This window comes from Capsella rubella, unplaced genomic scaffold (assembly GCF_000375325.1).
Source record: "Capsella rubella cultivar Monte Gargano unplaced genomic scaffold, Caprub1_0 scaffold_6, whole genome shotgun sequence".
In the NCBI taxonomy this organism is placed as follows: domain Eukaryota; kingdom Viridiplantae; phylum Streptophyta; class Magnoliopsida; order Brassicales; family Brassicaceae; genus Capsella; species Capsella rubella.
In genome coordinates, this window is record NW_006238918.1 from 4,471,488 (window position 1) to 4,498,757 (window position 27,270).

The 27,270-nt window shown below is 38.2% G+C and overlaps 9 protein-coding genes, 1 non-coding gene and 1 pseudogene across 10 annotated transcripts; 4 read left to right on the forward strand and 7 right to left on the reverse strand.

Annotated features, from left to right (window-relative positions):
• Positions 1-611: 611 nt before the first annotated feature.
• On the forward strand, positions 612-5,444 carry LOC17882632 (annotated as a pseudogene).
• Positions 5,445-8,400: 2,956 nt separating this feature from the next.
• LOC17882366 (ribosomal RNA large subunit methyltransferase E) lies at positions 8,401-9,842 on the forward strand. The gene is made up of 6 exons (XM_023781748.1): positions 8,401-8,533; positions 8,625-8,711; positions 8,804-8,866; positions 8,962-9,060; positions 9,241-9,493; positions 9,592-9,842. The coding sequence occupies exons 1-6, from the start codon at positions 8,456-8,458 to the stop codon at positions 9,699-9,701; spliced, it is 690 nt and encodes a 229-aa protein (XP_023637516.1). The 5' UTR covers positions 8,401-8,455; the 3' UTR covers positions 9,702-9,842.
• Positions 9,798-12,255, reverse strand: LOC17881533 (protein FIZZY-RELATED 3). Its single transcript, XM_006287570.2, has 7 exons — positions 11,552-12,255; positions 11,336-11,458; positions 11,149-11,253; positions 10,826-11,068; positions 10,298-10,594; positions 10,072-10,203; positions 9,798-9,991 (listed from the first exon to the last, which is right to left on the reverse strand). The coding sequence occupies exons 1-7, from the start codon at positions 12,044-12,046 to the stop codon at positions 9,938-9,940; spliced, it is 1,449 nt and encodes a 482-aa protein (XP_006287632.1). The 5' UTR covers positions 12,047-12,255; the 3' UTR covers positions 9,798-9,937.
• A 180-nt stretch (positions 12,256-12,435) lies between these two features.
• Positions 12,436-12,507, forward strand: TRNAK-UUU. Its single transcript has one exon. It is a non-coding gene; the product is annotated as a tRNA-Lys (tRNA).
• Positions 12,508-12,651: 144 nt separating this feature from the next.
• LOC17882024 (nascent polypeptide-associated complex subunit alpha-like protein 3) lies at positions 12,652-14,269 on the forward strand. Its single transcript, XM_006288622.2, has 4 exons — positions 12,652-12,790; positions 13,093-13,165; positions 13,535-13,665; positions 13,764-14,269. Exons 1-4 carry the CDS (start codon positions 12,734-12,736, stop codon positions 14,109-14,111), a joined length of 609 nt encoding a protein of 202 aa, XP_006288684.1. The 5' UTR covers positions 12,652-12,733; the 3' UTR covers positions 14,112-14,269.
• Positions 14,148-15,842, reverse strand: LOC17883541 (protein ELC-like). Its single transcript, XM_006289272.2, has one exon. The coding sequence runs from the start codon at positions 15,739-15,741 to the stop codon at positions 14,632-14,634; it is 1,110 nt and encodes a 369-aa protein (XP_006289334.1). The 5' UTR covers positions 15,742-15,842; the 3' UTR covers positions 14,148-14,631.
• A 502-nt stretch (positions 15,843-16,344) lies between these two features.
• LOC17882176 (probable xyloglucan endotransglucosylase/hydrolase protein 5) lies at positions 16,345-18,306 on the reverse strand. The gene is made up of 4 exons (XM_006288295.2): positions 17,406-18,306; positions 17,220-17,320; positions 16,943-17,136; positions 16,345-16,858 (listed from the first exon to the last, which is right to left on the reverse strand). Exons 1-4 carry the CDS (start codon positions 17,590-17,592, stop codon positions 16,459-16,461), a joined length of 882 nt encoding a protein of 293 aa, XP_006288357.1. The 5' UTR covers positions 17,593-18,306; the 3' UTR covers positions 16,345-16,458.
• Positions 18,307-18,584: 278 nt separating this feature from the next.
• Positions 18,585-19,394, reverse strand: LOC17881464. The gene has a single exon (XM_006289337.2). The coding sequence runs from the start codon at positions 19,345-19,347 to the stop codon at positions 18,781-18,783; it is 567 nt and encodes a 188-aa protein (XP_006289399.1). The 5' UTR covers positions 19,348-19,394; the 3' UTR covers positions 18,585-18,780.
• A 1,637-nt stretch (positions 19,395-21,031) lies between these two features.
• Positions 21,032-22,266, reverse strand: LOC17881207. Its single transcript, XM_006289730.2, has one exon. It carries the CDS (start codon positions 22,175-22,177, stop codon positions 21,248-21,250), a length of 930 nt encoding a protein of 309 aa, XP_006289792.1. The 5' UTR covers positions 22,178-22,266; the 3' UTR covers positions 21,032-21,247.
• A 164-nt stretch (positions 22,267-22,430) lies between these two features.
• Positions 22,431-23,259, reverse strand: LOC17883707 (lipid transfer-like protein VAS). Its single transcript, XM_023781951.1, is given in 4 exon segments — positions 22,431-22,675; positions 22,762-22,855; positions 22,857-23,090; positions 23,236-23,259. Coding segments are annotated over 4 exon segments (468 nt in total). The 3' UTR covers positions 22,431-22,559.
• Positions 23,260-23,519: 260 nt separating this feature from the next.
• LOC17883103 (ethylene-responsive transcription factor LEP) lies at positions 23,520-24,402 on the reverse strand. The gene has a single exon (XM_006289015.2). It carries the CDS (start codon positions 24,314-24,316, stop codon positions 23,681-23,683), a length of 636 nt encoding a protein of 211 aa, XP_006289077.1. The 5' UTR covers positions 24,317-24,402; the 3' UTR covers positions 23,520-23,680.
• Positions 24,403-27,270: the final 2,868 nt, after the last annotated feature.

The window sequence follows — 27,270 nt, forward strand, 5'->3', positions numbered from 1 at the left end:
CAGTCTATATACTATAATGTAAGGGCAAAAATATGAATTATTACATTGGTTAGATGTAAAAAAAAAAAAAAATTATTACATTGGTTAATGAAATTAGCTCGAGTTTTCTCTGTACAGATGGAGATGTCATGAACAACTCGAATTCAGATAGCTCTGACATCGACCTCATGGATGGTGTGTTGTCCGATATAGATAATGATGGTAGCCCATTAAGGCAAACATATGACTATAGTAGTCCTGGAGAAGATGATAGCGTAATGGGTACAGATGTGGAAGAAACAGTTATCGGATACAGTAACTCAGTCAATCAACATGAAGAGCTGTTGCCTCAATCGCCAGAAAAAAAAAAGAAGCAACGATCTGCGAAACCAAGAGTTAACAAGAGGGCTACGAATAGTTCTATACCAAAGGCAAAACGAGTTAGATCAAGGAAAAAAATCACCAAACCACAAAAACCAGGTTTCACATATCAAATACAAACGGATTTATTTGTTTTAATTCTATTGAGTGGCATAATAGTTTTTTATTTGTTCTAACACGTTCTTTTATATGTCACAGCGTACTTAGATCATGGTGATGCAACGTTTCCGTGTAGTTTTTGTGGTGCGTTGATGTGGTACGATGAACGTTTAACAAAAGAAGAAAGACAAAGAACCCAACCTTCAGTTTATGTTGTGGACTAGGGACGGTCAAGATACCGTTACTCAAAGAACCACCAGAGCTGATCAAAAAATTACAAACCGGTAATGATGCCATCAGCAGAAACTACCGTCAAAACCAGAGGATTTACAACATGGTCTTTGCAATGACATCTCTCGGTGGAAAAGTGGATCGATCTGTTCCAAAAGGTACTGGACCTAATATGTTTCGTTTACAAGGTGGTAATTATCATTTGATAGGCAGTCTACAACCAGAAGAAGGAGATTACGCAAAATACAGTCAGCTCTATATTGTAGATACAGAAACAGAAGTTGATAACAGAGCAACTGTGATAGGGTATGGCTGTGTTAGAATTATTAACGATAAAATGTGAGTTAACTATTAGTAGACGATTTTGATATTGCCATATATTTCTCACTTTTGCTATTTACTTCCATTTCAGCAAGGGCGAAGAACCAAATAAAAAACGTGGGAAGCAAAATTTGAAAAAAGATGTTATAGAGGCGATCATCAATATGCTCAACTCTGTAAACCCATATGTTAAAAACTTCAGGTTAGCTAGAGAAAGGTATCAAACTCATCAGGAGGAAAGATTTCATATGAGGATTGTTTCAGATCGTGTTGGAGTAGATGGAAGAACTTACTCTATGCCATCAGCATCAGAAGTTGCTGCATTAATTCCAGGGGATTTCAAGAAGGGAATGCCAACACGCGACATTATTATTGAAGACAAGAAAACAGGTGATCTGAAGAGAATAAATGAAACCCACATTTCTTATCTGGCTTTGCAATATCCTCTGATTTTTTGTTATGGGGAAGATGGGTGGAGGCCTGGTATAGAGAAATGTATGGCAGGAACAAGCAGTGGTGAAAAGAAAAAGACTATTAGTATGCAGCAATGGTTTGCATTCCGATTACAAGAAAGAGAAAATGAGTCTCATACACTCCTTCATGCGAAAAGATTGTTCCAGCAGTTTCTTTGTGATGCCTACACAACTATTGAGTCAAGTAGGTTGTCTTATATCAAGTTTAAGCAGTCAAAATTGAGGTGCGAGAATTTTGCTTCAATCAAAGAAGCTGCTGGTTCTGGAAACACTAATCTGAGTGAGCAAGGGAATCTACTTATTCCAGCATCGTTCACTGGAGGACCACGTTACATGGTTCAGAGCTACTATGATGCTATGGCCATATGTAAACTATATGGTTTCCCAGATTTGTTCATCACTTTCACATGTAACCCTAAGTGGCCAGAGATTACCAGGTATGTGCAATCACGTGGGTTAACAGCTGATGACCGACCAGATATTGTTGCAAGAATATTCAAAATCAAGCTCGACTCTCTAATGACAGATCTAACAGTCAAACATCTACTTGGTAAAACAGTTGCAGGTACTATTCGTCTCTTTCAAATTTGATATGTATACCCCGATCGTTTTTTTAAAATATCGAATTTTCCAACAACAATTTTTAAAACTAATATATCTCAATGCATATTTTTAAACCGTCACTTATTTGTGCTGAGGTAATTCAATAAATTAATCATGTTTTTTTTTTTTTTAAATCCTCAGCTATGTATACAGTCGAATTCCAAAAGAGAGGACTTCCACATGCACACATCCTGTTGTTCATGGATTCTAATAGCAAATTGCCAACTGCTGATGACATAGACAAGATGATATCAGCTGAGATCCCAGATAAAGATGAGTTTCCTGAACTTTACCAAGTCATAAGTGAGTCTATGATCCATGGACCTTGTGGTGCAGCAAACCCAAAGTCTCCATGTATGGTTAACAGAAGGTGTTCGAAAAATTATCCTAAACAGTACCAAGAGTTCACCAAAGTTGGAGCTGATGGTTATCCAATTTATAGGAGACGTAGTGAGCAAGAAAATTATGTTGAGAAGAGTGGAATCAAGTGTGACAATAGGTATGTTGTACCATACAATCCGCTGTTGTCCGTTCGCTACCATGCCCATATCAATGTCGAATGGTGTAACCAAAACGGATCAATTAAATACTTATTTAAGTATATCAACAAAGGGCCCGACCGTGTCGCTGTAGTGCTTGAGCCAGTCCAGAACGATGTTACCCCAAATACAAACCCAACTACCAATATCCCTACTTCAGATACATCAGAGAAAAAGAAGAACGAGATAAAGGATTGGTTTGATTGCAGGTTATTACTTCGCTCTCAATGTTGTGTATATATTATATTTTCATTCTTACAATTTCATGGCGTATATAGCTAATCATAGTCACGCTAATCACCGTAGGTTCGTCTCGTCCTCAGAGGCTGTATGGAGAATCTTTACGTTTCCAATTCAGTATAGATCAACTGCTGTGCAGAAACTATCTTTCCATGATGAAGGAAATCAACCAGCCTATTATAATGAAAACGACGACATTGAAGAGGTTCTGGAACGAGTAGCTAATCAAGATTCTATGTTCATGGCATGGCTAACTTTGAATAGGAATAATGCTCGTGGAAAAGGTGGAAAACGTGCAAGAGATTGTTTATATGCAGAGATCCCAGCTTATTTCACATGGGATGGTAAGAGAAAGCAGTGGAAGAAACGAAGCAGGGGCTACTCTTTAGGTCGTATTCATTATGTCCCAAGGAAGTTAGAAGAGGAGTATTTTCTAAGAGTACTACTTAACATCGTCAAGAGACCAAAATGTTTTGATGATATCAAAAGATACGACGGTGTTGTCTACAAGACATATAAAGAAGCATGTTTTGCCCGTGGTATCATATCCGATGATCAGTTTTGGATTGATAGTCTTATTGATGCAAGTAGATGGTGTTTTGCTCCTTATCTGCGTAAATTTTTTTCAATGCTTATCCTATCTGACTCACTTGATAGACCAGAACATGTTTGGGAAGAATCTTGGAAGTTGTTGTCTGAAGATATTGAACGCCAAAAGAGAGAAGAGTATAACAATCCAGGTATTTAACTTTAAGTAAAATCGTAAATCTTATGGACGTGATGTGTAAAATAATTTGTATGCAATGTTTTTTTAATAAATGTCTTAACATGAATGCAGATCTAATTCTAAGTGAAGCTCAGATAAGAAACTACACTCTCCAAGAAATTGAGAAGATTATGTTGTTTAACGGAGGATCTCTTAAAAGTATTGGAGACTTCCCCCAACCATCTAGAGAAGACCTTGATAACTGTAACCGTTTGATTGCTGATGAACTCCGGTATAATCAAGATGACTTGAAAGAAAAGCATGATGGTTGGCTTGAGATGCTTACTGCAGAACAAAGGAACATTTACAATGAGATCACTTCGGCTGTTTTAGAGGATAAGGGTGGAGTGTTCTTTGTTTATGGTTTTGGAGGAACAGGTAAAACCTTTATGTGGAAGACCCTATCAGCTGCCATTAGATATAGGGGAATGATAGTACTTAACGTGGCCTCCAGTGGGATTGCCTCTTTGTTGCTAGAAGGTGGTAGGACAGCGCATTCTAGATTTGCTATACCTCTGGTAGTTGACGATTATTCATTATGTAAGATCAAGCCTAACTCTGATCTGGCAAATCTTATTAAGGAAGCATCACTCATTATCTGGGACGAAGCACCAATGATGAGCAAATTTTGTTTCGAGTCTTTAGATCGCAGTTTTGCAGATATCATGGGAAACGCTTGCAACAAGGTTTTCGCTGGTAAAGTTGTTGTGTTTGGAGGCGATTTTAGACAAATTCTTCCAGTGATTAATGGTGCAGGGCGAGCAGAGATAATATTAGCAGCTCTTAATTCTTCTTATATTTGGGATCATTGTAAAGTGTTGAAGCTGACAAAGAATATGCGTCTTCTACAAAATGACATAAGTCAGAGCGAAGCTAAAGAAATCCAAGATTTTTCAGACTGGTTATTAGATGTGGGTGATGGTAAGATCAATGAACCAAACGATGGTGAAGCTTTGATAGATATTCCAGGAGAGTTGTTGATTACAGAAGCAGTTAATCCAATATAAGCAATCTGTACGGAAATATATGGTGATCTATCTGGATTTGAAAAGAATGCCGACGCTAAGTTCTATCAGAAAAGGGCTATACTAGCTCCAACAAATGATGACGTCAACATCATAAACCAGTTTATGTTAGAGAAATTAGATTGTAAGTTTTGGTTCACATGTCAGATTAGTTATATGATTGAAAAAATAACAACTAATAAGTTATACGTAACAACCTTTTGCAGGTGAGGTGAAGGAGTATTTAAGTGCTGATAGCATTGATCCAACAGATTCTGATTCACTAAGTAATCCAGTGGTAACACCAGATTTTCTTAACAGCATCAAGCTATCAGGTTTGCCTCACCATTGCTTACGACTGAAAATTGGAGCTCCTGTTATGTTGCTTAGAAATATTGATCCTAAAGGAGGCCTATGCAATGGGACTAGACTTCAAATAACACAAATGGCTAACCATGTTGTAGAAGCCAAAGTTATAACAGGTGACAGGGCTGGGGATATTGTCTTGATACCATAGGTGGTCGTCACACCATCAGACACCAAGCTCCCATTCAAGATGAGACGAAGACAATTTCCACTAACTGTTGCTTTCGCTATGACTATAAATAAAAGCCAGGGCCAATCTCTAGAGCATGTCGGTATATACTTGCCTAAGCCAGTATTTTCACATGGTCAGTTGTATGTTGCTTTGTCTAGAGTTACGTCAAAGAAAGGCTTGAAGATCTTAATTGTCAACAAAGAAGGAAAGGTCGACACACAAACAACCAATGTTGTTTACAAAGAGGTTTTCCAGAACCTAGGGAACTAGCGGTTAGTTACTTGACTATTTCTTCAATTCTTTGTTTAATATATGGCATATTGTCATCTTTTTACGTAGCTACTATATCAATCATTTATACAGTTTCATTATTTTGTAGGGGAAATTTATGGGTTTACGGATATGAACAGATTATGTGTGTTTTGCGTTTCTGGAGAATTGGCCGGTTTGAAGGTTTTTAAATACTGTGATTTTATAATTACTTACTCAAACATAATTTTGGTACTTAATCCTACATAATCATATATAAACGTGGATCTTGGTTACAATATAGGTGAAGACTGTGTCATTTCACAGTATGGATGTTCAAGAGTATTTTTGGACAAAGCGTATCCAGAAATGAACATGGACACATTAATGTAAGTCTTCTTATACTTTTTTATGAGAGTAATTATCTTTTATATTATTTAATTAAAAATGATCAAGAAACTGAATATTATGTGCCGTTTATCGTGTTCGACCAGTGGAGATCCACACTTTGATACAGATGATGAAGACAATGAAGAGAGGGATGACTAGGGTGTGTTGTCAAGGAAATTGGAATAATCATATGTTATTTGCAGTTGTTTTTTTTAATTTCTAATTTCGTTATGAAACAGTGTTAGTATTCATTTCATTTAGTGATTTTCATGGCATTTAGGTGTGTTCTGCAATACGGTTTATATGCACAAGTAATAATGTTTGACTGTCAAGACGCACTTGTCGGTACTAATGGTATGTCAATTACAAAGAAACTAGACCATGTGACTATACTAGAATCCCGGTTGACCACATACCTCTGATTGCTTGAAATTAGCCTTTGTAACGCCAACCAATGATTCCAGAACCTCAAATTATATTCCTGCCTAGAAGGAAAGTCAAAGATAATTTTTGTTAAAGCTACAATTACGGGGCTACCTCATCGTATATTTGTTAATGTGAAGATTTGATTGTTGAGCTGTCAATTTAGTGATACAAATAATATCGGGTGAGACTTAGAGAAACGTTATGGTAATTATACAATCCATACATATTGGCTTGGTATTTTACAACCTTATTTAGACCTACTAATGATTCCAAGAATGTTTAAATTAAATGTTCACAAATCAAGCACTATTTATTAGCATATCGTTTCAATCAATGTTAGCAATCCTAATAACCCTACTAACCATTACCAGTATAAAGAGCAAGAGATTGTGAGAGAGTATTAAACGACGTACACTACTCTCTGCAAATAGAAAAGGTTACTGCTTATTTATATAAAAGGTTATGGGAGAAGTTGAAAACATGCACCTCTGCCCGAAAAGAGAACTACCTTCTTGGTTTGATCTAAACATACCCACTCATGGAGGAAGAGAACTTACTTTCAATGAAGCTAGAGGTTCCTATACTTGGTGCTCAACAGAAAAGGTCTGGAAATCCAACCTGAAAACATTGAAGAAAGAGAGGGTGTCCTATGAAGCAAGGGTTTCTGATAGAAGTACAAGTTTGAAACTACTCTTCAAGTTTCTGAGTGTGCAAAATAATTACCACCTTAGTGAAGGACAAAGTGACATCAACCAATGTTTCGTAGAAGGAAACTAATTGGTGAAAAATTTGTTACGCTTCAACAATTGTTTGATTTTACAATCATATGTTACAGAAAATTATAATAAAGCTTCTTTTTATGTCATCCTTTTCTTATAATCGACAGTTGTCATATGGTCAAGTATTCAGTAGTTCTTCAATGTATAATAAGATGGATTTGGGTAAGACGGAGTAATATACAGTACTCACGGAAGAAAATTTGTCTGGTGATTACACAAAAAGACATAAAAAAACCGAATAAAGTAAGCCGAAGATGTTTCACTAAGTAGATGCATCACATGTGAGTCATAAACAATATGTACATTTTACACTAACATATTTGACAAAAATTATGTTGGAGGAGTAATAGTTAGACGATTTCCATCATAACGACACGGTGGAAGTAATATCTTGTCTGTTTAACATTAAGCTAATTATACGTTACCTTCTATACTTGGATAGTTAGTCCAGTCGAATGTTGAGGAAAGGGATCAAAGGGAGCAATGAATATAAAAGTTAACTATCATTGTTAGACGTAGAAATAGAACTACAGTGGAAGATGTTGCGAATTAAAAATGGCAGACGCCATGGCTTAACAAAATGGAAAGAAAACATTAAAGAATCTTTATTTTTTTGCTATTTTCGAATATTGTATATGCGTTGAAATGTTAAATTAACAATTTAAATAGTTTGCATAATATTCACCCGGGAATTTGACAATTATTAAAGAACCCAAGTATAGTCGAATTGGACTACAAGTCATATAATATAGGCCCATTATCTAGAAGATATAATGGGATCCGTCGGCCCTCTAACAAATAGTTTGTTACCCGAGGGTAATTGCTATATTCGGAAACAAACATTTGTATAGTTAGATATAATTAGCGGAATATTCCTAATTTCCGCACGGAAATGAAACTGCTGCTAACATATAATAAACAACACAAAAACTGCATTGATAACTCCTTACACACTATATGTTAAGCTGAAAGTACATATATAGGTATACGACAACATTGTAGTTTTGAACGAATAAAACACATAAAATGCTGGCCCCGTGGTGTACCACGGGGTAAAATCTAGTTTATTTTTAAAATGATATATGTTTTGAACAAAAACAAAATACGACCAAAAAAATATATATATAGTGGTTTATTATTAAGATAAAATATTATTACGATGATTTACAAATATAAACATCATATGACTAATCACAATACAATTACAAAATCAGTCTATATACTATAATGTAAGGGCAAAAATATGAATTATTACATTGGTTAGATGTAAAAAAAAAAAAAAATTATTACATTGGTTAATGAAATTAGCTCGAGTTTTCTCTGTGGTATTTATTTTTACTTGTTTAAAAAATTTGAGGACATTTTAGGGTTTATAAGGTTTTGTGAAAAAAAAAAAAAAAAGGGGGAAGAATACGGTTGTCGTCGTCGCCGGAGGAGATGAGTGGGGCAGGAGCGCCGGACTTTTTCTACAGAGAAGCTCAACGTCTTGGCTATGTTGCTCGCTCTGCGTTCAAGGTGAAATTTACATTCATACCCTCCTCTGCTTCTATTTCTTCTTATATCGAGACTCATCTCTCTCTCTCTCTCTCTCTCCTTGCAACTACAGCTTTTACAGATTCAAAAACAGTATAAGCTCATCAAACCAGGCTCCTCTGTTCTTGACCTAGGCTGCGCACCTGGTGCTTGGCTTCAGGTCTTTTTTTGATGTTACATCAATTCCAAATTTCAAATTCTGGGAAAAGAGCTTTATTTAAACTTGAATTTGTCTCTAATAATGCGGTGTAGGTTGCCTGCCAAAGCTTAGGTCCACTTAAAAATGGTGGAAATGTTGTTGGTATGGATATTAAGGTCAGAGGAACCTCCACTTGATTGTAATCTCTTTTTTTCTTTTTAAGCTGTAAACTGTACTGTGTGAATCAATGCACTTCTTTTCCCCAGAGCAGAAGGTGAAGGTTCCTCCACAGTGTGATTCGCGAGTCCAAACCATTTCCGCCGATGTTCTTAACTTTCCCAGACAAAAGATTAGAGAGTTATCTCCTCAGGTGATTTAATCATACTCTTGTGATTATTTACAGCTTAACAGCTTTTTCATGATTTGAAATGAGTTCTTAAACTTTCTCTGTAATATCTGAAAGTTAGGGTCTTTCTTGGTCGGTCACTCTTTGTTGTAACCTGTTCCCTGACCATTGTTTTAACAAGTTGTGGATTGCTCTGTGATGCAGCAAATGGGATTTTCTGTCGTTCTTTCAGACATGTGTCCTTCAGTATCTGGGATTACCACTAGAGATGCAGCTCTGTCTGCTGAATTGGGAATGCGAGCACTTAATTTAGCTGTTGGTCAAGCTGCCATCTCCCAGTCACTTGATGACGATAATGATGGGGGAGATAAAGTTTCGAGCAACGAAACTAGTCGTGGTGTACTTAGGCATGGAGGTCATCTTGTGATCAAGCTTCTAGAAAGCGAGGATGCTCAAGGTACGGGAAACAACTGTGTAAACTAGAGTCAAACTATTTAGTATATACAATTGGAAAAATGCTTCTTCTTCACTACAACACTGTTTCTTTTTGTTTAGATTTTGCTCGAATCTGCAAGCCCATCTTTAACAAGGCATCTTGGTTGAGGCCAAAAGCTACACGATCATCATCTAGAGAAATTTATTTGATTTGCCAGGGATTTCGATAATGAAAGCCTTCATTCCATACAATGAAACTCGAGTGGTAACTCTTTTCTAAATAGATGTGTATTCAGTGTTTTTCAGGGATTATGTAGTTTACAGAGGAAAATAACAAATGAAATAAAATAGAATGGAGATTTTGCATGTTACGTTTCAGTTTCTCTATTTGTCTCTCTGTGCAGTAGTATATGTCTCGCATACACAATGAAAAAAATCAAATTAAAAGTTGACAATGATACTACTGTTATCGGATCTGTGACCTTCCTAATGACCAGAGTCCTGTGTCCTTCACGGGTGTCTGTAAACAGAAAAACTAGTCATCAGCTGAGCAGATGCAAGCTAAAGATCGAATTTCAAAACTCAAGAAAGATTTCTAACCTGCATTTTCACTGAAGGGAAGACGTTCCAAAAGCGCAAGGTCTCATCTCCTGCTCCGGTCACTATAGTCTGGCCATCGGGTGATGTAGCCAAGTAAAGTACTCTCATACTGTGCCCAGTAAGGGTTGCAACCTACACAATACAATTCGCTGGTGCGTCAGGTATATAGTAGAAGCAAGAAAGATCAAGAAATAAGCTTTCAAGTTTGAAAAATAAAACTATGTACCTTTGCCATGGATGGATACTTCCAGAGCATGATTTGGTTTTGAGAGTATCCATGAGTGCTCACTATCTCGTTCACGTTCTTGCTCCACGCCAGATTGCAAACCTGGCTTCCAGTGTCGATGCTGTTTAACTGATGTCCGTTTGTCGTGTTCCAGAATCTAATGCATCTGTCTGCGGTTCCACCTCCCGAAGCAAGGAGACCGCTCTGATGAGGAGACCATGTAATTGCCTTAACCGCCGCTGTATGCTCCGTCAGCTTCAGAATAGGTTGCTGTGAATGATTGTTCCATACCAATAACTGTTCCAAGAAAAAGAAAAAGTGGTACCCACCAATGTTACTTAATATTACAAGCTTCAAGGAAGTTCAACGGCTCAACTCTTAGCTATAGGGTGCATTGTATTTGTATATAGCCTAGGACTGAAAATTTTAGCAGATTAGAGCTGTTGGAAATTGGTTAGAAAGCAGCTCACTGAAAGTCTCTTATTTACATAGATTGTAGAGCACTGAATAACTTATGTTCGAGATTACCTGATTATCGTTGCCTCCAGACGCGAGCTCTCTATCATCATGAGACCATTTCAAGCCGCAGACCTCAGATTTGTGCCCCACGAGTTTGCTGACATAATCCTTGGGGACTCGGATATCATGTTGAAGGATATTTCTGTCTCTGCTCCCTGATGATAAGATCCTCGAGTTCCATGCCAAGACACCAGTTCTCGTTTGATGGCCTCCCATAGTTCGCACTCTTTTGCCCTGCGTTCCGTCCCAAACCTTCCAGCAAAGGCTAAGCATCAGTGAAAGGCATACAAACAAAAGTTTCAACAGCCATAGATTGGAAAGTAACAACACACCTGAACCTGACCATGACTTGTACCAACAGATATATAAGAACCTTCCCGTGTCCATTGAACCGAGCACACGCTGTCATTAGGCCCCAGGTCACATAGCTTTTTCACCTGACCAATAAATTCACTGTTAACCACAACCGAAGACACTCTGAAAATCTTAAAAACAAGTGAAGCATAAGAGAACACTCACTTTGCTATTGGAAGCAGTCCAAAGATAGACACAAGTACCAAGCCCAACCGCAAGAACATTCTGTGAGCTCCAGTCCACAACATTCAAGTAGAAGTCATCTTGTAAGGAAGGAGCATCCAAAACCTGAGACCAAACATAAAAACAAAACAATCTTTCACTTCTACCTTCTGTAACCAAATCACATAAAGAGATTGGATGTAAAACAGTATAATATACCTTATGAGGTGTTTTAGGAACCTTGCGAGGCGGTTTGGGAGGAGGAGACGAGTCACTGGAGAAGCCATTATCATTTCCGAGAACGGAAGGAGAAAATGGCGAGTTGGGACTTGAATTGGAACGATCCGTTTTGAATCTCAACATATTGGTACATGGACTCATCGGAGAAGAAGCAGATCCTTGACCAGCACCTGCAGGAGACAAACAAGGAGAAGCGAAATCAGATCCGAAAAGCTCAGATTTTAAAAGTCTGGAGTAGGCTTCGTTCCCTCCCTCTTTAACCGGAGTAGTAGGTTCCTTATCCTGCAGATCGAAAGCGTGGAGCCTCGAAGAAGATCTGCACGGTATGAATCTGTCGCTGCAAGTCGATTTAGAGGGAGATGATAAACTAGAGATCCCACGAAATGAGCTCGAAAACGTCTCCAAGCGCAGCGAAGTCTGGTTCATCCCGGCGGGTAGATTCAGACCGGTTTTGGTGCTCTGTGGGGATGCCATTTCTGGGTTTCTCTCTTTTCAAAAATCACTGGGAGTGTTTTTGTTTTTTATTTTGGGGTTTGGTCGGAGAGTCAAAAAAACTAACAAACCGAAGGAGAAGGTCTTATTGCAAATGAGAGCTTTATGATCTCTCTTCTTCTTTTGTTTCCTCCTCCTTCTGCAAAAAGAGTAATGTTCTCCAACGGTCAGAATTTTGGTGGTGGGAGACTGGGAGTGAATATATAAATACAATAGGAGCGGGATCTGATTTTGTACGGACATTTATGAAACCATGTATTATCGATTCGTGGTTCAATGCTCCAACGGTCAAATCTTGGTCAAAGGTGGAGAATGAGATGGGTTCAGAATACAAATATTAGTATCTAGTAGTTTGAACTTAAAACATCAAAGCCGTCTTAGCTCAGTGGTAGAGCGCGTGGCTTTTAACCACGTGGCCGTGGGTTCGATCCCCACAGACGGCGATTAAATGAATTTTTTATTAGTTTTTAAGACCACGCAAACAGTCTCCCGGTTTTGGATTTGGGTCTGTTTTTATGGGTTTAAAAATCCAACCAAACCAGTTTCGGTGCACTTCTTCTTGCACGGCCTTCCCTTTACTTTAGAAGTAATCAATTCCATATTTTTCTTAAGGGGTTTTTAGGGTTTCTCGTCACTCACTCACCGATACTCTCTCTCTCTCTTGAAAACATGACTGCCGAACAGAAAGAGGAGCTCGCCGCCAAATTGGAAGAGCAGAAGATCGATGTATTCTCCTTTCTTTCTCTATCTCTGTTTTTGTTTGGTTTATTGTTATCTCATAGTCTGAGAAATGAATGATTGAGCTGGATTTGGATTTATTGATTTCTTCATACCTAGATCTCCGTGACTGGTTTTAGATATTCTAATCAATGGAGCTACTGATTCTTAGATCTGAATCTTCTTTTCTCGAACTTCACGAACATATATCGATTCTCCCATTGCTTAAGCCGATGAATTATCTAATTGTTTTTGAGCTGTTTTAAAAAAAAAAATTGTTACTTACTGTTTCTTTTGATTTCGATTTGTAGCTTGATAAGCCTGAAGTTGAGGATGATGATGACAATGATGAGGATGATTCCGATGACGATGACGAGGCCGAGGGTAAGTTATCTTCTTCTTCTTCTTCTTACCTTTTGCGCGACATTCTATAAATTTATTTGCGAAAATGCTAGATATTCCAAGTTTTGATGTGATTAGCTCCATTAAGTGTTTACATCGTGGGCAGCTAAGTTGAATTTACTTGCATGTAGAAGAACATAGATATCTCTTTGGTTAGAATTTGAAACCTTGTTTGTAATGCGACTATCTGTCGAACATATATCACCATGGATTTGTAAGAATTATTTACTGGATACCTATGTTAGATAGATGCTGCTGACTGGTGAAAGTTTGATACTGTTTTTTGTTAAATATACCATGAGGAAGTGGGTGTCTTTCTTATAAGCTCGAGCTATATGATTTGTTGACCAGAACTTGATGGAGAGGCGGGTGCCCGGTCAAAGCAAAGCAGAAGCGAGAAAAAGAGTCGTAAAGCGATGCTGAAGCTTGGGATGAAACCCATCACTGGTGTTAGCCGTGTCACCGTCAAAAAGAGCAAGAATGTTTGTGGTCTTCGGATATTCTAATCTTTGTTTGTGCTAGTCATTACGGTCTCCTTCTGTTCCAATTTTATTGACAAAATGCGGATTTGAATTTGCAGATCATGTTTGTGATATCAAAACCTGATGTGTTCAAGAGTCCAGCATCGGATACATATGTGATCTTTGGTGAGGCGAAGATAGAGGACTTAAGCTCGCAGCTTCAGAGTCAGGCCGCTGAGCAGTTCAAGACTCCCAACCTCAGCAACGTGGTTTCACAAGGAGAAACATCTGGTGCAGCACCAGTTGCTGCTCAGGACGATGATGAAGAGGTGGACGAGGAGGGTGTGGAGCCAAAGGACATCGAGCTTGTGATGACCCAAGCAGGAGTGTCTAAGCCAATGGCAGTAAAAGCTCTCAAGGCCGCTGATGGAGATATTGTCACTGCCATCATGGAGCTTACCACCTAAATCAGAAACCTTTTCTACTGTGATGTGGTTTTCGTGTTTTTTTTCCCTTTCTTTCAAAGTGATTTAGCATGTTGTATCATTATACACCAGAAGTTTGGACTCATTTTCATATTTTAGTGTTTGAGTGGATTTTAAAGAGTGAGTGGATTTTTGAGTTATTCGTCATGTTAAGAGAAATGCCAGTGTTTCCTTTTTGTGGCATTAGTCAAAGCTTTCAGTGATTGGAACTTTTGCAAAACCGTGCAGGAATAGTTAGATTGGTTACGGGGGTTTGAACTTTGAAGGTTTGGAATTGCAGATGGAGAAACATAGTTCCAAACCAAATGTATTTCAACAGATATCATAAAAGTAATGACAAAGAGAAGGTAAGCCAGAACATTATCAGTTCAAATTCGTATATGCACTGGTGTATATGCCTATCAGTATGTAGACTATAACTCAATAAGAATCGAATATACTGTAACTAACAATCAGCAAAAAAAATTGTAGCTACATATGAAAGATCTTTCCAGTGTTCACTTCAGGAGTGCAACCTAGCTGCAATCGAAGCAACCTGAGCATCCATCTGTGTGGCCCTAACTTTCTCAGCCGTGGCTCGGTGAAAGAACTGCTCCCTCGACAACAATCTCACATTCCTCAAATACTGATCAAAGGGTAACACACCATCTCGAAACGATCTGTCCATCGAATAAACAACATCTTCAATGGCTAAATCCAATGCAGTGCACTCTAACATCTGTTTGGACAGTGTCTCAGTGCATTCAAATGCATCATCCACATCGAAATCTACTAGCAAGTTGTCAGCTTTCCCTTGATTCTCCCTAATCCAAGAATCAGTAAAGTCAGTATTCATAGCAATAACCTGTAATTGCTGCTCCAAGGTTTCTTTCTCATTCAACATATCCTTCAAACCATTGTTGATCTCCTCTTCTCTTCTCTGAAGTCCGGATTGTAAACTCAGTAACCCTTCAGTTTCCACTTCTCTAGCACTCCTCACCAATACAAGATCACAATGAACCATCTCCACCAACTTGTCAATCGCATTCTTCTTATAAACATCCGCCGCATAATCCGTCTGATGAGGAGTAAAAGGCCGTGAGTATCCAGATCCGGCCGAATGAGAAGGTTGCGGTTGCGGAGGAGGACGGCGCTGAGAGTAAAGCGGGGGATCACGGGAGAAGGCGGCACTGAGATGAGCAGCGAGATCAACGAGATTGGAGCTAGGGTAAACCCAATTATGGAGACAAGGAAGAGCGACGAGACCAGAAGGAGAGACATTGGAGTGAGGTCGTTTGATGATCATATCACGCGAAGGGTTGACATAGACGCAAGGAGGAGAGTGAGGGTAAGATTCGAGTAGCCAGATCACGACTGGGATGTTGTAGCTTACGCCTTGGAAAGGCATCGGGATTGTGCCGTCGGCTTGGAGGAGGGTCACGGATCGGCCATCGTTGTGTGTAAACGTCGCCGTTTTGGGGTCGAGGGAAGTGTAGGAAGAGACCAAATTAAGGAGATGTTGTCGGATGAACGACTTGGTGGCCTCGGCGTATGGGAGAGCGGAGGGGCCACGCTGGGTAAGTGCGGATGAGAGGAATTGGTGGATCTCTTGCATCTTCGCCGGGGGAGCCATGCCTAGTCAATTTCCGATTACTTGGAAACGCTGACCGATCACGACCATTTAAATCCTAATAGAGACAGACTTACACCAGATCAAGTAGTTAGGAATAGTGCAATACACGAAAACGCAACTACCTCTAATTTAATAATATAGATCTAAACTCTTTGAAAAAACAAAAAAAATCCATCTAGTTCTTTATTGTAATCAAATTAGTCAAACAATCTTAATTTCAAATTCCAATATTTTACCAAAACTTTGACCAATTGTGATTATGTATAATTTCGTTTTCAAACTCTCCATATAGAACAAATCATAGATTAATCATTATGAAATGCAGATGTAATATATAAAAATAATATATATTTAATCTATGTTTTAGTATATTACTATTTCTTTCCTTAATTTGTGATATCAGCAATATAAGAAAACAGGTTACGCAACTAAAATGGACCGCTACTGATGCGGCTTAGTGCAGCATTTCTTGAACTGTCTATCTAATCCGTGAACCCTATGTTCTTGATAGTCATGACTAACTGACCATGAGTTTGAAGTTTTAACAAGGAACTCATGAATTCATATTCTCGGTTCCAATTTGGTCACGTCAATGCACGGTTGTAACATTTTAAGCTGTTCTAGATCATGTTTATACTTGCAAGAAGAATAAACATAAGAAAGTTGATAATTTTGCCATACACTGGAAAAATAATCTAGTTAAAGTCTGAAAAAACACTAAATGTCGCGGTCTCTGCGGCACTCAGGAGGAGGCACGGGGAATCGGACGCGGTCAGTACAATAGTTGTAGATGGTGTATCTCGTACGAACCCATTTGAGACGCTTGTACTGATTAGCGTCCAAGTCCTGGAACTCTTTCTGATCCCACCAACGTTTTCCCTGAGTCTCGCAGAACTTAGCATTCACTGAAGCCTCACACCCATCAACGTGGAAGCCTCTGTAGGAAGCAACAAAAGGAGCATTTGCCCAGTTGGTCTTCTCTAACCCTCCCCTTGTGGCCCAGTCATCTGCGTTCCAAAGACTCGAGTATATCTTCATCGGCTGGTTGAATGGAAACTTCACCCCAATGTCTTTGCTATTCTTGAACACTCGTATCGGCACATCATCCACAAAGAACCTGTTTTTTGTATTACATATGTATATCAATACACTTAGCTTTGACATTTTGAGTAGAAATAACATTTGAGGAATGCTGACTTACACAATCTGATACATGTTCCAAAGAACTGAATAGGAATGGTAGTCCTTGGAAGGGTCAAACCAGAGGTTGATCCGTTGCTCTCGGTTGCCTATGCCTCCTGTGAACACGTTTGTCTGCAGAATGTAAGGCTGGCCGGTTCTGTTTCCTAGAAACTCAAAGTCTATCTCATCATGTTCTGAGTTCTGGGATGACAACTGCAGGAACAAAAGGCAAGATACAACTTTTAGATGACACTAAGAGAGATGTCCCAAGTGTTTTCAAAAATGAATTCACTCACATAGAAGGCGGTCACAGTTCCAGCAGAGTCCCCAGCAACCATCTTTATGTGCATACTGAAGTGGCCAAACAAGTAGGAACCTTTGGACTGAAAGCCAGTGCCTTTGCACATTGAACAAGAACAATCAGAAGAACGGTTTAGATGAAAATTTGTTTAAAAAGAAATATACAAGGAAGAGAAACATACCAGTGTACTTATCGAGGACAAGATGCACTTCAGAACCACCGTTTAGGTACTTAATGTGATCAAAAGCCCAAGTGGGGAAATAGTTCCTTCCGAAAGGAACATTAATGGACTTTTTAGGAGGTACACCAAATGTTACAGTGGCCATAACCAGAAAGGTGAGGCAAAGAGTAAACGAAAGACGACCCATCCTCACTTTTATCACACAAAACAAACATTGCACGGACCATACTATTTATAGCCATCAAAACCACCTTGCTCTAATGCTCTTTTACCACAATATCTGATAATTTACTATTATTATAATGACTGCAGATTGGGTTTCTTTCAATGTTGCAGGCAGTAACTTAAGGGAAGCAACAGAATGTGATTAGCCCAAGAGGTGTTGCAGAGGCACATGGACCTCATCCCCATGTTATCGTTAATTAATGCATCTTTGGATGCTTAACGTTTAAGATCTGTGGGCAGAACATCAATAAAGAAACACTATTTGAGTCCCAGATGCCATCAGATTTGCTGGGAAGCTTTCACAGTGTCCCTGTAGAATCCAAACCGACCTGATTGATTGGATAAAACCAGCAGAGTAATACAGAACTAGGAGAAAGCGACTTTGGGAAAAAACAAACCAAAGGAAAAGGTTCAAGTTTCAAGAGGAGCTACAACAGAGACATCATCACATGACTTGAAGCATGTGCGATTCACCATATGGACAATATAACACAGAGATCAATACTGTTCAAAGCACATTATCGAGAGCGAGACTATTATAAACCAGAATATTCAGAGAAGCCGGCTATACTTATCAATCTCAACGCTGCCATTGAAAAGAAGTGATCAATGATACCATCACAAATCCAGCTGAGCTGATTCGCAAGCAGAAGCACCGGCGAATGGGAACTATGAAACGGCGTCGTACACAGGGAACCGGAGAACGGGGACCCTGAATTAAATTGTTTCTATATAATTGATTGGTAAATGGGCCTTAACAGGCTTTAATAAACGTTAAATGCAAGGCTGCAATTTGAGATACAAGCCCGCTTTTAATTTAATTGCAATAATTAACAATGAAAACATTAAATAAATAATGGTCGCTTTGCCAAGTGCTCTCGGATAGTGTGGTGCTCAAACTAATCACAGAAACAAAACAACATTTAACATTATTTAACAATAACAAGAAGAAAGAAGAAGAAAACTGTGTGTTTATTTCTGTAATGAGCCTTGAACGAAGAGGCTAGGGGGGACTTTGTTAGATACAGGTTGAAGGAAAAACAAATAAACATGTCCCGTTTTCACATATCTCTACGTAAACAAAATCTATAAGGATCACTGCATCGTCCTTGGCCCCCAAAAAAAAAAAACAATGAGGGAGTGCATATCATTAAGATTGTAATGGTGAGGAAGCGTCTGGGCTTTCGAGAGACAGTTGCTTCTGCAACCACATCTGTCGGTGGAAACGAGTAATGAAAAGGTCAGCAACTCTGTCGATCTCATCTTCCAACCGAAACTCTTCTCCCTTGTCCTCCTTGGAATGCTTCACCATGTCTATTACTGAACCCTCTGCCTCAAACAGCGAGTGCCTCAAGTCTGGATACTTTCCTTCCTCCTCCTCTTCCTCTTCTTCTTCTTCCTCCTCGGCATATTGATATTCTACATGAGGAGAGACAGGAGTGCTAGACATGGCGTTAACGTTGTGGCTATACACCACCACCATGTTTTGATCATGATCCTTGTGATGATTATCATGATCTATCTTTTTCGAGGTTGGGTTGGTCTTAAGCTTGTGAGACAAAGAGCTCACCACCATGTGTCTGTTGTGGAGGAGCGAGAATATAACGAGACGTGTCTTGAAGGCTCGTGTCTTCCTCTTAAGCTCCTTCGTCTTATCCTTTGCTAAACCAGTCAACATGTTTATTATCTGCTTCACGAATTCCGCCGCCTTCTTCATTTTTTTATATATATGTTTGCTTGCCTTCTTCTCTGGATCCTTTAATCTGTTTTGTGTGTATGGAGAATGGAAAATATGAGAGATGAAGGAAGGCCTACTTATATACACAATCAAACAATTATGATGGTCTTGGCTAAGGAAGTTCATAAAGCTGAGGAAGACACATGGCTACGTTTGACTGGTTTAGATGATCACAATTTTCACAATCTCTACGCACGGGACCACTCCTCTTTTGCCACTATCCAAACCTTGTTCGCAAAGTTTGTTTTTTTCCAAAATCTTATTTAAAATCATTACAATTATATTTTTAAAAACAGTGACGATGATTACAACTTTTGAATTTGAACAAGGTAGATTATACGTTAAGGAAACAATGTGAAAATGTAAAAACGTGACAAAATATTCCTCCGTTGTTATTATTTGGGTTTCGATATAACTAATATGGTTAGTCAACCAATGCAGCTCGTCTCAAAAAGTATAGAGAAGAACCTCTTACATTAAGATACGTTTCCGTTGATTGAGGCCAAATCGCTTTACGTTTCTCTTTAGTTTCTCCTTTTGTTGCCTTTTGCTATTATCATATTCTCGTTGTCTCCTTTTCTTTTCCATTTGTATAATTATGTTTGATGAAGAAATATCTTAAAACCAAAGACTCAGTTCTTCAGACATGTCTCGATATCTTTTGGCCAAACACGAACAAACAACAATTTGCGTTAACGTGCTTATTATTATACTAATCATAGTCTGTCTCGGTGCTTCTACTTCTAGACGTTATAAAAAGTAGATTTACGTGACTTAAGGAAATATTATAGTAAGACAACTTAGCCAAGTGTTGTACCTTTCTGCAGTAAAGGAGTGAAAACATAAATTATTCGCACCACCTCAAGCTACTTTTTTTTTAGGGGTTTCAAGCTCTCATTTGATTGTCTTATGACTTTATCCTTTTATCCTTTTTCGCAATAACTTAACCACTAAGGTTTCACCATTCCCCTTCCCACGCGCAATCCTCTAGATTTCATGCTATCAACACATACAAAACACAGTACATGACATAAATGGGCCTGTGCTTTTAGGTCCATAACAACAAGACCCGATGATCAAGACAGCTTTCATTTCGTTATGCTTCCAAGTGCTCACTGTTTAACTTAGTTTAGTTTAGTTGAGTTGAATCATACCTCATTACCTCCTGTTGGCGTTAAACATGTATCTCTTCTGCCTCTATTCTAGTAACTTACAAAAATACCAAAGTCTTCATTCTAACATCTTAAATTGCAATCAAAATGTGTCAACTAATTCCACATTTACTTTAGTTTTTTCATTAAACTAAACTCAGACAGAATGTGTTGAAAGACAAAGAAGATGATATGAATAAAGATAACAACAAGAAGTGGCTCCGAAATGATAGAGGATATGACAACAACACAAGCCTTACGCTTAAGGCAGTCCCATCTCAAGGAAGGCATATGGAAAACATACCTTAGGTTCCCCTTCTTTGCCTTATTTGACATGAGATCGCCAAGCTATAAGGCTCGTGTTGTTGTCAAATGCTTTATGTTTTCGGTGCAATCTATGAGTTTTATCATAGTCATCTTCTTCTTTCACCACAGGACAGGCTAAGTTTGCCTTTTAACCAAAAACCAAATACATGTTACATGATGGAAACAAAATTTCCCAAACGCAAAAAAAAACGGAACATACCATCCACAATGCTATTCTCAATCAAGAAAGAATATACCAGAATCCATAACTATGTTGGGCAAGTCATCATCTATACGAGGATTTTGAACACTAATATTGAACAAAGATAATTGGATAAAGACTTGTCAAAGCAGCAACAAGTTTCAAAAGAGTGAGAGCTTACAAAAAAAAAAAAAGGCAAAGCAAGAGGATTGATAAGGTTTCAAGCCTGAGTGCCAGTCAAAGACTTCATCTGAATATGATTAGAATCAGCAGAATTGGTTGGCAAAGCTTCATAAGAACCAGTTCTTCTCACTCCAGCCGCCATCACCACCATCGTGTAAGTCACAAAGATGAGGACAACCACCAGCACAACGTGTACAGTGAACATAAGGTCCAAAACTGAGACAGCCCTTAGCTTAGAGTCCTGAACATCACACTGAGTTGATCCTTCCACACCGCTTTGAACATCGAGAAGACGGTGACATCCCTCAGGAATAAACCCATCAACGTAGAGAGAGAGTCCGGTCTGAAGCTGCCAGAGACCTTGGAGGCAAATGGCAGCAGCCAGGGCAGCGTCAGCGATAAAGAGTCTTGAACGGCAAGCGAGAAGCAAGCAGAGGAGGGAGCATAAGGCGGAGATACGAGCTGAGAGTGAATCACAGTGAGCTTGAAGATCAGATGTTTGGATCGAAGCCGACGAAGATGCGGCGGAGTAATGAAGGAAGAATCCTACGGAGGCGAGTGCGAAGAGGAGATCGGAAGGGAGAGGGGTTAAAGAGGTCGAATCGGAGAGGAGATAATAAACGGCGATGATGAGGAAGAGGAAGAACACGGCGGCGGAATTGAGAGATGAGAACCGGTGAACTGGGGTGCTTCCTTTGACGAGAGGATCGGAGTAGAACGAGATTAGGGTTTCGTGAAGGAAAGCTACGAAAAGGGAGAGTACGAGGATGAACAATGGTAGATTTTGGAGACGGTGGTGGTTGTGGTTGTTTCCGGTGACGGAGGAGAGCCGGGGAAATGGGTAGAAGGGTTTCGCGGCATAGGATTGAGGAGATTTGAGGAGATGGAAGAAAGTACAGATGAGATGATACAGTCCTAGGGTTAGCAAAGATGCTGAAGCGAAGAGCTTGTACATCATTTCTCCCATTGTTTGATTCTGGTCGGATTTGTAAGAGTCAGAAACCTTTCTCCGATCTGCTTAAGAGAGGGATTTAGAAGATGAACTGGTCAACTGCTCCGTAGAGTTGACCGGTTACATTTGTTTAAACCAGCTGATTGTTTCGGTTATTAAGAAATATAGCACCATTTTAACCGGTTTAATTTTGGAGTTTCCCGGTAGTTGGTCGTTTTGAATTTTTCGGTTAAGGTCATGATGTTGCACACTCGTTAAAAATGGAATGTGTTGATGACGGACCAATAATCATAATTCAACTCATAGTCTCATAAAGCATTCAAACAAAGAATAAGCAGCCTTCATTAAACAAGCAAACAAAACTGCTATAGTATAGACAATGAGAGTTTCAGCTTGTTTATAGAAAATATGACAAAACAGTGGCTGCAATAGCTAATGTTGTCATCCAATAGGACTGAGAGAATGTGTTGCCAGTGGAGGAACTTCGGTCTGAGTTTGTAGAACCTCGAGATCCTGGAAGAACACAAAAGATTCATGAGAAAACATCTTTTGATTGAAAAGATAGTAAATAACGGAGACTTTTGAGTTTGAGTGTGTACGAGTTAAGCAGGCAATGGGATTGACGTGTTCTCCACATCGAGCAGGCAACATTTGAGCATCATTGACATCGATGCCAGCTCGCTCGGCCTGAGAAACTCCCTCGGTTACTAATCATCCGGCACAAGCACTCTGGATTGTTCCTTATCACTGATTTGAGAGGGTTACAACAATCTTGAGGCACTTCTTTGGTCCCATTAAGGTAACTGAGGCATGGAGCAAGCTGGTTCAGGCAAGAAACGCTCTGCCCACTTGTTTCTATCCCCAAGTTGGCTACAACTAGAACAAGTGCAGCTGCAATGGCGTAGAACAACTTCATCTCCATTATCACCTTAATTAAAATTTACCCTTCTTGGTGTTGTTCCTGAACCACTTATATGTACTTGTTTATTATTATAAATGTTTGGTGACCAGCTTTGAGATAGGTAGACATGGCTCACCAGTCAAACCTACTATTATCTTTTGACCATCCAAACTTGGTAAGATACAAGTTTATCCATCATCAAAATATTTAAATATGAAACATTACATAAGCAAACACCAAAAAGCACAGATGTAGATTATATCTCACCATATAAGTTTTCTAGTTCTTCTACCATAAGAAAACGTACACAGGTTATTAAAATTTAGGCTAAATAAAGTAGGTCATGGCAAACCATAGCCCATCAGATATCTTCAGGAATGGGCCTATGAGGTAGAAGGCCCATAGGGGATATGTGAAGGTAAACACGAGTAATTTCGTGTTTTCATTAATCAAGAATTCAAGATACAAAGGGGTAACTTGTTATTGAAAAAAAAACTAATGAGAAACAGTCACTTTGATCATAGACAGAGATCAAGGACGACGAAATATAGATATAAATTCGAAAGAAAGAAGAAAGGTACAAATGAGGAAGGTATTATAATATGGATGAGAAAGAATTAGGAGCCGAAGTGGTTGAAACCTTGTGGCAAAGAGTCAGAAACTGGAGGCATTCTGCTGAACATTGGACTGTGAACGTACTCAGCCGAGTAGTCATCTCCGCTCCAGGTCCACTGTGGTTGGTTGTAACACGAATTCGACAAGTCGCTCGGCAGAGGAGGCAGCTCGTTACTACTGTTGTTAGAATAACAATAGGAAGTAGAAGATGCTTGTGAACCGCCAAACATGTAACTGTCAACTTGATCACAATGAGGCTGAAGCATTGGCGAGTCCGTGGATGAATATTGGTTAAACATCATCATGTAATCGACAGGATCATCACTAGGAGGAGCAGGAGCCGGAGGAGGAGGAGGAGGATCGTCGGGAGAAACAATGGAGGTGACGGAGGAGGAAGGAGGCATGTCTGAGTAGACAAAGTTGGTTCTTGCACGAGTACCACGCATGGACCGAGCGGCTCTATCGTAAGCCAAGGCAGCTTCTTCGGCCGTATCGAAAGTACCAAGCCAGTGACGCTCCTTGGTAGTTGGGTCTCTAATCTCAGCCGCGTATCTTCCCCATGGCCTTCTTCTCACCCCAAGAAACCTTGTACCTGCCTCTTCTTGCTTCTTCTTGCTCTTTGACGATGTTGTGTTCATTCTTTTGATGATCTGATACTAATACCTTGCTTCTTGCTAGCTCGTTGACGATGTTGTGTTCTTTATATATTTTTCTTTAAGTTGAAGGAGAGAAAAAAAAGAATGTGTGTTGGTTTTGGAAAAGCATCCCTTCCACAACCCTTTTATATAAGAGCTTCACCTTTCCTTTTCCTCTCTCTCTATCTTTTCATTTCTCTTTTAATTATTCTTTATTTCAATTAAAACATCATTTTAAAATGGCACAGCGTTGAGTTAATTGTTGCCCATGATATATCAATTATCAATCAATCAAAATTATATAATTATCAAATGATTAAATTTACCACTTGGTAGCATGTTTCATGCATTTCTCAAGGTTGTTCTACACTAGTGGTTTCATTTTCGTACATGGTTCTGCGGATAATAGAATGCTAAGATCGGACTGTATTTGATCATACAGCTGCTAGTTTACACATCGGCTCGATCATTTTGGAAATGCTAAGAGCCTTTTTCTGTGTGTGTTAAAGTGCTGTTTATAAAAAAATCATAACATGAAATTAGAATAATAAAGTAACAATACTTAAACAATCCGCTAGCATACTAATGATATATATATATATATATATATATATATATATATATATATATATTAATATAGATACAATGGTAAATATAGATAGATACACATAATCATCATTACTCAACAATAATAAGCTGAAAGATTAGGAATGATAAAAGCCATGATTAGCATGTTACCTTAGATATCATTGTCCCGTGTCTAATAATAACATGCCCCAATAGATAAATAAAATTTAAAGAGAGAAATAACGTAATAGAGATAAACTATTCAATTCGGAGAATATATTTGGTATAACGCGTCCAAATACTATTGCATGTGATGGTCCAAAATTAAATGGTCGATGGAATGTGCATGAACTGAGAATTTAACATGAAAAGAGAAGCAAAACCCATGATTACTTCATATATGAAAACGTAAAGAAATTTTATTATCAATCATACAACACATAACAACAATGAGTTTGGTGTTTGGTTAAGAGTTAATAATTGGTGGGGGGAAAAAAGAAAGAAAAGGGTGCAATGATGGCCGCATGATGGAAGAAGTTAGTCCGACTTAATTATGAGGAGAGCAAGTCATTATATGTGTATTAATCTTTGTATAACTAATAAGTCAGAGCAAGGTCGGGTTTTGACTTTTGACCATTAGACATTAAAAGAGTTGAGAAGTCTCACATTAGAGAGAGATTATTATGATATATGATACGAGTATCTAAGGAAGCAAGTGGTAGCCTTTCTAAGACGATCTTATTTTGTGTCAGAGGAAGACCAAAGACCATTTATGTTTGGCTAATGGCTACACGACCAACGTTAAGGACGGTGATAGTGGATCGTATATTTTCTTAATCTTTTATAATTTATACGCCCCATTAGTCTCTGCATGTATAATAATCAGTTAATCACAATGTGTAGTTGTTATTATATTAACTAGGGCTGTCAGCCCGTGCATTACCGCACGGGAAAATGAAAACTTAAAATAATTAACATTGTTAAATAATGGTTTTGAAAAATTGATTATAATCTTCTAACTGTATAAATTTTTTTAATTTACGAATTTATTTTCTTTACCTTTTCTATATTATGATATATTAGATTTGTGAGACTGAGAAAGTTTTCTTACAATTTCATCTTTATCCCTCAAATGATATTTTTCTGTTGGTATCGCTGCAATTTAATTCTGATGATCCTAGAGAGTCAAAAGAGTTCAACATTTATGAACAGCCATTTTTTACTCTTAACGTGTCCCTTTTTTTGCTTTATTTAAAAAACAAAATTGTCAACGCAATTATGAAATGAACTTATAGCTACTGCCTTGAAAAGAATATCAAAAATTCATGTCTTTTCTTTTTATAAAATCTAAGAAGCTTTTTGAATACAAAGCTCAACTATTTCTATCATAATACATGTTTCAAACACCAATGAATCATTAGTCCCATAAAACTAATGAGACAACTCTACAGATTCAACTAAATTCAACATAACATTATAGGAACATAAACAATGCCTAAAGAAACATCAATGAGAAAGAATATGCTTGAACATGAGTCGGTCAACGTCGATTAGTAAATAGAAAAATAATATTTAAATTTTTTGAAACTCAGAAGTGTGCAACAATACTCAGAAAAACAAAAACTCTTTTCAAAGTCCATAGAATCTATATATATATATATATATATATAAATATATATATATATATATATAAACAAAGAGGTGTGAAAACAAAAAGATGTGAAAAATAACATGTGTGAACATTTAAAGTTAGGGGTACAACGAATAAACACAATTGTTAGATATAAAACCTGGAGGTACAACGAATAAAAACAATTGTTGGATATAAAACCTTGCAACTTTTGACATCAATAAAAAATATAAACCGTTAGATGAGACTAAAACAATCTCATTCGTCAGATTAAAACGATGACATCAGCAATCATAAAAAGTGGGTTTGCTATTATATATAGATAAAGGATTGGAGAATAACCAAGGGAAAAAAAAAACAATGTAGGGGGTAATGCATGTGCTCGCAATTGCATAGGCTGCAACTTCAATGTATAGTGCCACACCCTCTTTTCATCTCACCATTTTCTAATCCCAAAGCATCTTAATCTTATTTTCTTATTTTTGTCCGCTTGGCTAATACTAGTATTATATAGTCTCTTCCTAAATTCAATTTCTCGATAATATATTCTGACCAAAATACTCCATTCAATTTGGTTTGCCTCGAATACTATTTTAGAATTTGTATAAACAAAAACATGCATTATTGAGAACAAAGGAATTTGGGTTGCATGTGAGCAATCTTTTATATGCTTTTGAATATTTTTCATCATCTTTAATCATAATTTGTCATTGGAGTAAACAAACCCTATAATTTTGTGTTCCCTCTCTTTTGACCAACT

Excerpts from the sequence above, each read along its gene's own strand:
- LOC17883541 (XM_006289272.2), bottom strand. The coding sequence starts at position 15,741 with ATGGCTCCCCCGGCGAAGATGCAAGAGATCCACCAATTCCTCTCATCC.
- LOC17881464 (XM_006289337.2), bottom strand. The coding sequence starts at position 19,347 with ATGAAGAAGGCGGCGGAATTCGTGAAGCAGATAATAAACATGTTGACT.
- LOC17881207 (XM_006289730.2), bottom strand. The coding sequence starts at position 22,177 with ATGGGAGAAATGATGTACAAGCTCTTCGCTTCAGCATCTTTGCTAACC.
- LOC17881533 (XM_006287570.2), bottom strand. The coding sequence starts at position 12,046 with ATGGCATCCCCACAGAGCACCAAAACCGGTCTGAATCTACCCGCCGGG. Across the intron at positions 11,069-11,148 it reads CAAGTCATGGTCAGGTTCAG|GTTTGGGACGGAACGCAGGG; the intron begins GTGTGTTGTTAC and ends CTTTGCTGGAAG. Across the intron at positions 10,595-10,825 it reads CTGGAGGCAACGATAATCAG|TTATTGGTATGGAACAATCA; the intron begins GTAATCTCGAAC and ends TTCTTGGAACAG.
- LOC17882024 (XM_006288622.2), top strand. The coding sequence starts at position 12,734 with ATGACTGCCGAACAGAAAGAGGAGCTCGCCGCCAAATTGGAAGAGCAG. Across the intron at positions 12,791-13,092 it reads TGGAAGAGCAGAAGATCGAT|CTTGATAAGCCTGAAGTTGA; the intron begins GTATTCTCCTTT and ends TTCGATTTGTAG. Across the intron at positions 13,666-13,763 it reads CCGTCAAAAAGAGCAAGAAT|ATCATGTTTGTGATATCAAA; the intron begins GTTTGTGGTCTT and ends TTGAATTTGCAG.
- LOC17882366 (XM_023781748.1), top strand. The coding sequence starts at position 8,456 with ATGAGTGGGGCAGGAGCGCCGGACTTTTTCTACAGAGAAGCTCAACGT. Across the intron at positions 8,867-8,961 it reads TTGTTGGTATGGATATTAAG|AAGGTGAAGGTTCCTCCACA; the intron begins GTCAGAGGAACC and ends TCCCCAGAGCAG. Across the intron at positions 9,494-9,591 it reads AGAAAGCGAGGATGCTCAAG|ATTTTGCTCGAATCTGCAAG; the intron begins GTACGGGAAACA and ends CTTTTTGTTTAG.
- LOC17882176 (XM_006288295.2), bottom strand. The coding sequence starts at position 17,592 with ATGGGTCGTCTTTCGTTTACTCTTTGCCTCACCTTTCTGGTTATGGCC. Across the intron at positions 17,137-17,219 it reads GAACTGTGACCGCCTTCTAT|TTGTCATCCCAGAACTCAGA; the intron begins GTGAGTGAATTC and ends TTGTTCCTGCAG. Across the intron at positions 16,859-16,942 it reads TGGAACATGTATCAGATTGT|GTTCTTTGTGGATGATGTGC; the intron begins GTAAGTCAGCAT and ends TACAAAAAACAG.
- LOC17883103 (XM_006289015.2), bottom strand. The coding sequence starts at position 24,316 with ATGAACACAACATCGTCAAAGAGCAAGAAGAAGCAAGAAGAGGCAGGT.